Source organism: Mustela putorius, unplaced genomic scaffold, assembly GCF_011764305.1.
Source record: "Mustela putorius furo isolate JIRA1106 unplaced genomic scaffold, ASM1176430v1.1 tig00003834_pilon_pilon_pilon, whole genome shotgun sequence".
In the NCBI taxonomy this organism is placed as follows: Eukaryota; Metazoa; Chordata; class Mammalia; order Carnivora; family Mustelidae; genus Mustela; species Mustela putorius.
In genome coordinates this window covers 107,826,667-107,838,854 of record NW_025421987.1, presented here as the reverse complement: position 1 = coordinate 107,838,854, position 12,188 = coordinate 107,826,667, and the positions used below count along the sequence as shown (strand labels likewise).

General features: G+C 46.3%; 1 protein-coding gene across 5 annotated transcripts in view; it reads left to right on the top strand.

Annotated features, from left to right (window-relative positions):
- TMEM108 (transmembrane protein 108) overlaps nucleotides 1-12,188 on the top strand; it is a 364,869-nt gene that overhangs the window by 339,643 nt on the left and 13,038 nt on the right. For all 5 annotated transcript variants that reach the window (XM_004762492.3, XM_004762491.3, XM_045088908.1 and 2 more), the window contains one exon: nucleotides 8,635-10,062. In XM_004762492.3, coding sequence (XP_004762549.1) covers nucleotides 8,635-10,062 — 1,428 coding nt within the window. The remainder of the gene's footprint in view (nucleotides 1-8,634; nucleotides 10,063-12,188) is intronic.

The window sequence follows — 12,188 nt, the reverse complement described above, 5'->3', positions numbered from 1 at the left end:
CATGATCCCAGGGTCCTGGGATCAAGCCCCACATCAGGCTCTCTGCTCAGCAGGGAGCCTGCTTTCCTTCCTTTCTCTGCCTACCTCTCTGCCTACTTGTGATCTCTGTCTGTCAAATAAATAAGTAATATCTTTAAAAAAAAAGAAGAAGAAGAAGAAGAAGAAGCTATACCCACCTTTTATGACCTGGCCTCAGAACTCATGTGGCTTCACGTCAGCCACAGTCACAGCCCCATCCAGATTCAAGGGAAGAGAACATAGACCTCACTTCTCCAAAAGGAGTACCAAGTCCCATTTAGGAAGAGTAAGTCAGTTGGGATGTATTGTGATTATTTTTGGAAAATACAAACTGTCACAGTTGACTGTTAAGTAATTTAGGTTTCTTAGCCTTCAGCGAATACTTGTTGTAGCCACTGTGCTGCACTAGATATGGAGTTATATCATTGAGCCAGATGCAGTCTCTACCCCCCCGGCAGCTTACAGACGCTCAAACAATTAAGACATTTGCCATTTCCATTCAGAGACTTGGAGGCTGGAATAGGTTAGATGTAGAGGTTACAGCCACCAGGAGGGACCTCTAACAAGGTCTTCAATACCAAGGAGGAATTCTACATGGAAAATATTTGTCCTAAGAGGAGCTGAATGCATAAAGCAGAAATCTACAGCTGAAGACAAAAGGCAACGTAGTTGCCCTAAGTCTTGCTATCTTTGGGGAGAGTTTTTTTTTTAAAGATTTATTTAGGGGTGCCTCATGGCTCAGTGGGTTAAGCCTCTTGCCTTCAGCTCGAGTCATGATCTCAGGGTCCTGGAATTGAGCCCTGCATCGGGCTCCCTGCTCAGCGGGGAGCCTGCTTCCCCCTTTCTCTATGCCTGTCTCTCTGCCTGCTTGTGGTCTCTCCCTTTCTGTCAAATAAATAAATAAAATCTTTTAAAAAGTTTTATTTATGTATTTGATGGAAAGAAAGAGAGAGAGCATACAAGCAGGGCGAGCAGCAGGCAGGGGAAAGGGAAAAGCAGGCTCCCCGTGGACCCAAGGAGCCCAATGCAGGGCTGCATCCTAGAACCCTGGGATCATGACGTGAGCCAAAGGCAGTTGCTTAACTGACTGAGCCACTGAGGTGCCCCACAAGTTTTATTTTTTAATTGTGGTCGTCACGGTTGTTGTTGTTATTGTTTTGTCATTGCCTGTCTTCATGCTGCTTCATTCTTCTGTTCCTATAGGACATTTTCCTGAATCAAAAACCTCTCAGTCCCTAAGGTCTCAAGCAGCCAGGATCAGAGAACCTGGGTTTAAATCCTTGTACTTTCACATGGTAGCTGTTTTGACCTTAGACAAATGACTTGATTATATAGTTAGCATGGATATAATAGGAGGGCCCAGACTGCAAATGGGGTGTTCTTGCCTATTTCCTGCTGCTAAGAGAGAATCTGTGCTGTGTATGCGTGTGTGTGTGTGTGTGTGCGCGCACGTTCACATGTGTTTGTAGTGTTTTTGTTAGGAAACTGTGCTCTGGGAGCACCTGGGTGGCTCAGTCAATTAAGTGTCTGCCTTTGGGTCAGGTCATGGTCTCAGGGTCCTGGGATTGAGTCCTACATTATACTCCTTGCCCCTCTGCCCGCTGCTCCCCCTGCTTGTGCTCTCTCTGTCAAATAAATAAATAAATAAATAGATAGATAGATAGATAAATAAAATCCTTAAAAACAAAAACAAAAACCCAGAGCAGCACAAGGTAAGTCATGCCAGCTGGAGACCACAGGTGTGATTGCCTAGAAGGAGAATAAAAGCAAAGATCTGCACCCTAAACTCCCTGGTTTCATAAAGAAGCCAAGGTCACAAGCATACGTTATCTCATAAAAGCATTTGTCCAGCACACCCTGAAGGCAATGATGCATATTTATTTCTGAGGGAAACCATGCTGTGAGAGATGAGGAATTCATGTTTTATCTTTAAAATAAAAGGGAACATTGAAGTTCAGAGGATGGAACACAGTAGAATACCAGGACCAGTGATATAAAGAGAGCACTGTAGGTTTGGAGCATTAGTGGGATTGGAGGGGGGGTGAGTTGGCCTGGGTCACTCATAGTCCTAACCTGTATAGCTGTGTAGCCCAGGGTAAGTTTTTCAGTTTGTTGGGCCTCAGCCTTCTCATCTATAAAGTGAAGGAGCTGGATACCAAAGAATCCTAATATCCCATCCAACTGAAAGATAATAATTTTGAAATTAGAAAAGCCCACTTCCTGGCAAGATGGTATGTTCCTGCCCATGTTGAGAACAGACTCTCTGATGGTCAGACTTCATATGTTGTGGATACTCTTTCCTTATATTTTTAAAACACTGGATGCAGAAGCTAAATTCCTAAGTGTTCCAGTTATTTGTTGCTATAAAACAAACTACCCCAAAACAGTGGCTTAATCATTTACTTTGTTCCCAAATGTTAGGATTGACTGAGCTCAGTGAGGTGACTCTCCCTTGGTATCTCGTGTGTGGTTGCAATCCAACAGTGGCTGGAATGAGGCTGCTTCACTGTTGTGTCTGATGCCTGGCTGGGGTTAGAATAGCCAAGGCTCCTTAGGCCTTTGTCTCCCTCTCCAAGTGGTCCCTCCACTCAGTCTCTCCATGTGGTGGCCTAAAGGCCACTGGACTTCTTATATGGGGCCAAAGACACACAAGAGAAACCTGCAGAAGCAGTATTAGCTTTTCTGTCCTGGCCTTGGAAGTCATGTGATGTTACTTCTGCCCCATTATATTCCTCACAGAATTCACAAAGGCCTACCTCAGGTCAAGGGGAAGGAAAAAGACCCACCTCTTGGTGGGAGGGGTGTCCTTGAATTTACGGACAGTGGCTGAGCTGCCATCTTGCTTGGGGCTTGATGATGGGGGGATGGCTCAAAAGACTACTCAATTTCCTGATTTTGTGATTCTATCATAAGGTTTGAAGACAATGGGGGAAATATCTAGTAGAAATCTAGTTTAATGGAGGAGGAAAGCTCTACATAGAAGATAAATACTACATTTTTTTAAGATTTTATTTATTTATTTGACAGAGAGAGACACAGCAAGAAAGGGAACACAAGCGGGGGGAGTGGGAGATGGAGAAGGAGGCTTCCCACTGAGCAGGGAGCCTGATGCGGGGCTCAATCCCAGAACCTTGGAATCATGACCTGAGCCAAAGGCAGATGCTTAACAACTGACCCACCCAGGTGCCCCAAAGATAAAGCCATTTTAAATTACAAAGAAAATGATGGGGTGCCCAGGTGGCTCAGTCAGTTAAGCACCCAACTCTTTTTTTTTTTTTTAAGATTTTATTGATTTGAGATAGAATGAGAGCAAGAGAGAGTACCAGCGGGTGGGGGGGCGGGGCAGAGGGAGAGGGAGAAGCAGGCTCTCCTCTGAGCAGGGAACTCGATGTGGGGCCTGATCCCAGGATGCTGGGATCATGACTGAGCTAAAGGCAGATGCTTAACTGACTGAGCCACCCAGGTGTGCCCCAGTTAAGCATCCAACTCTTGATCTCAGTCCAGGTTTTGATTTCAGGGTCATGAATTCAAGCCCTGTGTTGGGCTCCACACTGGGCATGGAGCCTACTTAGAAAATATTTTTTTTTTAAAGATTTTATTTATTTGACAGAGAGAGAGAAATCACAAGTAGGCAGAGAGGCAGGCAGAAAGCAGGTTCCCCGCGGAGCAGAGATCCCGACGTGGGGCTCGATCCCAGGACCCTGGGATCATGACCTGAGCTGAAGGCAGAGGCTTTAACCCACTGAGCCACGCAGGTGCCCCGAAAATATTTTTAAAAAATAAAATAACAGGGGCACCTGGGTGGCTCAGTGGATTAAAGCCTCTGCCTTTGGCTCGGGTCATGATTCCAGGGTCCTGGGAACGAGCCCCAAATCAGGCTCCCTGCTCGGCAGGGAGTCTGCTTCCCTTCCTCTGTCTGCCTCTCTGCCTACTTGTGATCTCTGTTTGTCAAATAAATAAGTAAAATCTTTTCAAAATAAATTAATTAATTAAATAACAAAATTACAAGGAAAATGAGATAGAATTGTTTATAAGTGTAAGGGAAATCTATATATGTAATAAATATGTCGTGTGTGTGTGTGTGTATAAGCGATTTTAAGACAAAAATTTAAAAATTTCCTACTCTTCTACATGAAGAGCAGAGACTTAAAACAATTTCTAGGCCTTTTATTTTAGCACTACAAGTTTCCTGTTACTTACAGGATAAAGTTAATTGATCATCTTATTAAAAGAACACCACATGTGTCATATAGAGCCCTGAAAGAAAACAGGTAAGAGGGAAGAAAAGTCAAAAGACCAATAATAGAAAATCAGTACTCAAAGGATTGTGGATCATTGCTTTTGACTATGCATAGCAGCCTGGCAGGTGGGGGAAGGGGGTGAGTGAAAATGTTTTAAGAGTGTAGACTCTGTTGTTTTGTTTTGTTTTGTTTTGTTTTGTTTTGTTTTGTATTAAGGAGGCTCCACGTCCAGTGTGGAGCCCAGTGCAGGGCTTGAATTCACAACCTTGAGATCAAGAGTAAGATGCTTAACCAATTGAGCCACCCAAGTGCCCCTAAGAGTGTAGACTCTGAAGCCAAGGTGCCAAGTCAAATCGTGGCTCACCATACCCTACCAGTGTGAAAGGAGACAGGTTCCTGTATCTCTCCATGCTGCTTTTCCTCGATTGCAATAATGAGTTACTGATAGTACCTATCTCATCAGGGTATTCTGGGAATCAAATATATCAGGACAGGCTTAGCCCTTCAAGCAGTGCATGGCATATAGGAATTACCTCATACATTAAATTAGCCATTTCTCCCTTCACCAGCTCCCTCCTTGCCTTTGCCAGATGCAAGTATCATGCCCAATATGCACTATGGTTAGCCAACCAAATCAACAGGAGGAGGAGGACCTTTCCTTTCCTTGGGCCCTGGGATCATGTACACATTGGAATTTTAGGGAGAAGGAGGCCTTCCTGCAACATCTGGACACCCATCAGTCTGTGGGTTTCCACACCCTACGCTTGTCCATTTTCCAAGATGCTTTAAAATTCAGTTCCACATTTAAAGCATGTCAAGCTAAATTTTAGTTTTAGTCTCTCTCACATATTTGGCATTAGAGCCTCCAGAGGCTATTATGCAAATCTATGCAAATTATATGCAAAGAGGCGATAGCCCCAGATTGTGGGGAGAAGAGTAGCAGGCCAACACAAAGGGACTTGAATGAAAATTTGCATCTGTTAGGGGAAGCCCAGGTTGAAGGCCTTGCAGAGTTATTGTGACAGTATGTGCCCTTTCATTCAGTTATTAACCTTTTATGCCAAAGAGGAGAGGTAAAGTCATGTCTGATTTCCTTAGTGAAAATGACAGTGGAGGTTGAAGGAGGTGTTTGTGCTGTGCAGCATCATAGCAATTTTTATAATACAAATAAAAAGTTGCTTTGAAATAGTGGATGTGGTCCAGGCTGTGCCCCCAACCTGCTGTGTGTTTTTGGACAAGTCACTTTGCTCCTTCCATTGCCCCCTGTGTGAAATGAGGGAATTTGATTAAGTTATCTCTAGGGCCCCTTTTACTGTGACAGCTAAACGTCATTCTCCAAATGAAAATTCTTGGCACCCAGATGGCAATACCCATTCATTGTACCAAACAAAGGTTTACTCTAAAGTCTAAAGAAGAAGGACTGAGAGGTAATTTAACAGTCTTCCTAGAAAGAAAAATAACCTCAAGGAATTATTTTTTAAAAGGGAGAAGGGGACAACAAAGGCAAATATTTATTTACACAGTAAGTCTTAAAGCAAGAACGATTATAGTCATATATTTCCCAGCTAGGAGGATTTTAGCCCCTGGAATGCTCCTGGTGAGAAAGTCAAGAGCATTTCTTTCCCTAGTATTTTACAGACTATGATGTGTTAACCCTTCTACCTCTAGAGTGCTGCAAAAGCTCTTCCGGAGGCCAGGTGGCTCCTCTCCCACCTGTCACTCAGATCTTTCAGGGTCTGTAAGCTTTGCACTGCCCTTAGTGCTGCTGCCAAAAGATTTCCATGTCCTTGGTCTCTGGTCTCTGATTTTCTCTCACATATCTGATGTTCTAGCCCAGGAAGCCAAGGGCCTTTAATTTTAACTCCAGCTGTTGCAGCAGCCACCAGCTGGGCACAGGTGTAACCTGACAGCCCCTTGCCTGGGGCTTCTCTGCCTAAGCCACACTGGCCATGGGCCTCATGCAGAAGAAAGGAATACAGAGGAAGGAGCACCAGTGAAGTAGCCCTGAGCCAGTGGAGATGGGAGTGATGTAGGAAGTGCTGGGGTTTGGAGCCAACAGCCAAGAAAGAATTCTTGAGACATCTTTGATGTAAAAGGTGATTTTATTAAAGCACGGGGACAGGACCCATGGGCAGAAAGAGCTGCACTGGGGTTGTGATGGGTGACTCATTATATACTTTCAAGTTGAGAGGGGATCAGGGACAGCACAACCTCCAAGGTATTTTGGAAACAAGGTTTCCAAGATCCTAAGGGGGCTAGCCAGTGTTTAGGGAAAGGTTATTTATTACTGTTTAGAAAAAACTCAATCATGAGACCCTTCAGATGTGTATCAGTGGGCCACATGCTTGAAGGATGATTGCTAACATGTATCTTGGTGGGTAGAGAAAAAGTTTCCAAAGGAATTTTTATACGTTAAAGAAGACTTACAGGATCTTGGGGGATTGGGATAAGATTGCCTCTTGCCTTTAGCAAAATATTAACATCAAGGCAGCTGAGTTCCTAGAGAAATGTCACTGCCTGTTTCAAGGATTTGTCAATGGGCTGTAAGCAGTAAGGAAATTTAATTTTTCTTGTGCCTTTGTTTCCCACATCAAGAACTGCTGGGTAAGCGAATGCTCCTCTCACATAGAAAGTTTGAGGTGCAGTCTACTCAGCCCCTCAGAGGTCCCCAGCAAATACGAGTATCATATTTGATCAACTCATAACCTGCCCTCAGATTGATTTTCTCTGTTTGACTCATCTCAGACCGCCATGGTCGTCCCCTCAAATCACTTCCCAAAATATACTACCTGAACACAACTCTGCCTTTCCTTTTTCTGAGGGATCTCTAATGTAAGACATCTGTCTTAGCTCAGGCTGGCATAACAAAGTACCACAGGTTGGGCATACTTAAACAACAGAAAGTTATTTTCCCACAGTTCTGGAAGCTAGAAGACCAAGATCGAGTTACTGACAGGACTGGCTTCTGATGAGACCTCTCCCTTTGACTTGAAGATGACCATCTTATCACCGTGTCCTTAGGTGGCCTTTCCTCTGTGTCCAAGCATCTCTGGTATCATTCTTGGGTCTTCATCTCCTCTTCTTATAAAGACACCTGTCAGATTAGATTAGGGACCACCCTAAAGGCCTCATTTGACTTAATAACCTCTTTAAAGGCTCTATTACCAAACACAGTGACATTCTGAGGTACTAGAGGTTAGAGCTTCAACAAATGAATTTGGGGGACACACAGTGCATTGTCTAGGTGGCTAGCAGAGCTGAAGGAAGGACATGACAGTAACCAGGAAGGACTTCATAAGAAAATGGGGGAATTCACAGGTCAGAATTAGGCCTTAGAAGTCGATCAGGCCACCCATCAGCTGTTGAGACCAGTTCTTCCCACCCCATGTATTGTACCAGGGTGGCCAGTTTTCCAGTTTATAATCTGAACAGATCCTATGTCTCACATTTGTATGAGATGTATTATTTGTAAAGTTTGACACATGCTATTATGATTAATAAATCCACATATATTTAGAAGTATTTTTAAATTTATACGTTTTTGTTCCTGTGCATTTTCTCAATGAACCAAAAGCATACACACTGATCATCATGAGAAATTCATAATTTTCTTTTAATGCTCAAAAGAAAGGCTGGGAATCACCAGTGATTTTCCACAGAGAGTTCAGCCACATGAGCGCCACAGGGAAAGCAGTTAACATTAATGACAACCATAAAACCAGCTGGTGGTCTTGGAGTGCATCTTCTCTTCCAGCTCTCTGCTAAGTGCTATGTGGGCACCAGATCTGGTCACCCACTGGACTGCTGTCCCCTTCTGCCTATCATTGACCTATGCACTGAGATTTCTCTCTCTTGTTTTAGGATTGTTTGTGGATTGGTTTGAGCTCACTCAGAGCCAGAGACTGCTTTGTCCATTTTGTGTCCTCCAATGTCAAGGAGAGGATAGAGACCCTCCTTACTTGCCCAGTGAATGGGACTGAATAAACAGATATCTGACAATTTGTGCCTTTGTCCAGTCCATAAATGGAATATTCAGAAAAGGCGTAAGAGTTGGTCAGCTCTGCCCACAGAAGCCTTCCACATTTGACTCAGGCTGGCTTACACAAAGCTGCCAGCCTCCCTCTGATCAACCTGGCCTTGACCACTCCCTGGCTGCAGAGGGGCAGCAGGCATTCAGAGGCCATAATCCTTCCCACACCCAGCCCAGCCTGTTCTGAGAAGCTGCTCTTGGGGGTCAGGATGGCAGTGTGGACCTCCGGAATGCTCCCAATGTTCCCTTTGGCTCCCAGAGCACCACAGCTTCATGCGTAAGGAAGGTCCAGGCTCTGAGCAACTCCCCAGGTATTTCACCTCTTCTCTCTGTCTTCTTCTCAAGGCTTCCTCCTGATCTTGGCACTGACCGAAGCACTGGTATTTGCCACCCAGGAACCATCTCCGAGAGAATCTCTTCAGGTCCTCCCCTCAGGCACCACCCCAGACACCATGGTGACAGCAACCCTCAGCTCTACCAGACATTCTTCCATGGCAACTGCCCCCACTTCTGTGGGCTCACTGACCCCCCATCCCAATGGATCCTCCTCACAGGCTGCAGCTCCCATGGCAATGACAACGCCCCATCCAGATGGACGCCCTCCTACAAACACTGTCTCCACCATCATGATGACAGCAACCACCCCACATTCTGAAGGCCCCCTAACCACAGGGCCCCTTCCTGCTGCCATGGCAACCACATCCTCCCACTCAGAGGGCCATCCCCAGGGGGAAGCTATGGCCACCATCCTGCTGACAAAGCCAACAGAAGCCACCAGCCGTCCCACCACAGCACCTACCCGGGCTACCACACGCAGACCTCCCAGGCCCCCAGGCTCTTCCCGAAAGGGGACCAGCAGTTCATCACGCTCTGTCCTGCCTGCACCCAGTGGCCACTCTGGGAGGAAGGAAGGCCAGCGGGGACGAAATCAGAGCTCCACACATCTGGGGCAGAAGCGGCCCTTGGGGAAAATCTTTCAGATCTACAAAGGCAACTTTACAGGGTCTATAGAACCTGACCTGTCCACCCTCACTCCCAGGAACCCACTCTGGGGTTATTCTTCCTTGCCACAACCCCAGACAGTGGCCACAACCATGGCGCCCAGCAGGACCTCGTGGACACCACCCACCACCCCCCTGGTGCCTGCAGAGGACAAACCAGGCCTTAGCAGAGCAGACCAGGGGGGTGGTTCCACCTTCACCAGCCAAGGAGGGGAGCCGGACACCACAGTAGCCTCAGGTGCCCCTGCCAGTCCACAACCTGCCCCAGTGCCTTCTCAGCGCCCCCGCGGTGACCCACAGGATGGCCCCAGCCACAGTGACTCCTGGCTTACTGTCACCCCCGGCATCAACAGACCTCCATCTACCAGCTCTGGGGTCTTCACAGCCACCGCGGGGCCCACCCAGGCTGCCTTCAACGTCAGTGTCTCAGCCCCTTCCAAGGGGACCCCTCAGGGAACATCTTCAACCTCGCAGGCTCCAGCCCACCCCACCAGGGGCTCAGAAAGCACTGTTTCCCAAGCCAAGGAGGAGGCTACAACCACCCCCACAACGACCAACAGGGTGCCCAGTCCTCTCTCCACAGTGGTGTCCACAGCCACAGGAAACTTCCTCAACCGCCTAGTCCCTGCCGGGACCTGGAAGCCTGGAACAGCAGGGAATATATCCCATGTGGCTGAAGGAGACAAACCCCAGCACAGAGCCACCATCTGCCTGAGCAAGATGGACATCGCCTGGGTGATCCTGGCCATCAGCGTGCCCATCTCCTCCTGCTGTAAGTGCCTCACCCTCTCCTTACTCCTCCCCTTTTCCCTCCTCTCCCTCTATCACATCAATGTGTCTGTTCCCAGAGAGCCTTTGCCCCAGAGCTGGGAAGTCACTACCAAACAGGCGGCTGAACTTCCCAGAATTGTAGGAAACTAGGTGGCAGGACACAAATCATGGCTTATCCCTACCCCTGGTCCTGGTCCTTAGCCAGGACATGGATCAGATGCCCACTCGTCATAAAAAGAGAGCTCCCGGGAGTGGGGGAGAACATTCCAAGTAGTCCAATCAAGCTCTGAATTGTGCAGAAAGAAACACCAAGCTGGAGAGGTGCCATGGCTCACCCAAGAGCCCGAAGTTAAGTGAGGGATAGGCCTGGGATAGAGGGTCACCAACTTCCTACCCAGTACTCTTGTCATGACACCATCCTGCCACACTCACCCTCAAGGGCAGCCTGCTAATGGCTGTAGTGACATGGCACCAAGACACCATAGGGGAACACTGGCACTTCTAAACATACAACCTGCAAGTAGTAGAGCCCTATCTTCCTCTCCCACTTCACATCCATCTTTCTGCCTATCTTTCCTCCTTTCCCTTATCTCTTCTCCTCCTGCTCTTTCTTTCTCCAAAAAAGGAGAGGAGGCTTTGATCTTGCAGGAATTTCTATTAGCCTTAGCAAAAGCAGCAGTTCCTGTAGCTAAATTGAGAGCCTGAGAGTTACACATGAATTTAGCTATTTTCTCCCTCTTCCACAGTTTTATTTGTTCATGGATGGTGTGAGCTGGATGCAGTGTGGACTGCATTGCTTCCACTGGTGCTGGTAGAGAAGGGCTCTCCCAGGCCACCAGCAATTCTGTGCTGCTACCTGTCACTCCTTTAATGAGAATTTGAGAGATCCTTCCCCCTAACCTTGCCACAAAGTACCTGATTTAATCACTCAGAATATTGGGACTTCTTTTATGTCTTCCCCATGTACTTGATCTTAGATTCTTAGAGTTTCTCTGATAAACTCACATGAATCCTCACTAATTTTAGCTTCCCCCACCCCTCCATGGTTATTGGCTGGCCTCCTTCTGAACCCTTCCAGGGGTGAGAAACCCCCTGTGCTTCTCAGTCATTGGACAGCCATTCTCCTTTGACTCCCTCAGGTTGTTACCCAGCTCTCCTGGAAGCCTGACATCTGTCTCTTTGTAATTTTCACTCTGTGGTCCTAAACCATGCCCTCTGAAACCATACAAAATCAGTCTGTCTACCAATTCCTGAAACATTTGAAATGGTGCTCAAAAACAGCTTTTCCTTTTCTAAGCCACTCATCCCAATTCCTTCACATCTCACATTGCCCTGGCCCTACCCCATCATCTGCTGCTCCGAATGACCACAAGTTTAGCCCTGCTCTCCCAGTAGGGAACACAGTGTTCCACATGGCCAGCCATGACAGAGGAGAGCAGGTGGTGTTTCCTTTGTTCTGGACACTTCAGTCACACTCAGGAAGCCAACACTGATATCAGCTCTGTCCGTTATACTGTCACATCACACCTTGGGCTCATCCTGATCTCAATAAGAACAAAGCCCCAGAAACTTTCCACAGAGGAGGCTGTTAAGCTGCCCTCCCAGCCTTTCCTCATGCCATGGGTCATTTGAACATTAGTGCAAGAGGTATATGCCTTTAACATGAGCATAATTTCTACTTGGCATTGTACCAACAAGATCTTTTTAAATCTAGATTCTGGATTCTTTGCAGAAGTCACCTCTCTCAGCTTTTTGTTTCCTTCTAGTTGAAAAGCAAAGCAAACTTTCCATGTCAAAGGTGGACAACCTACTTCTGCTCAAGGACCCAATTTAGGAAAAGTGAAAATGTTTGCAGGTTGCATATTTTATTCTTTCATTAAGTGCCTTTATTGTCTCATGGAAACACACATGAATGCTTAAAACTGTGATTGTCCACTTCTAAAACAGAAGAATGATAATGAGAAAATGTAGTTCTATTAGCCAATAAATTATTAATAATCATATTTGAGAAGTAACCACATTAGAGACCATTTTTTAAATTTTTCATTCTTTATGTCTCTAGAAGCTTTAGTTTACAAAGTGAGTTCCCATTATTTTTAACCAAGCCATCTGTAAAACAGACTAGTC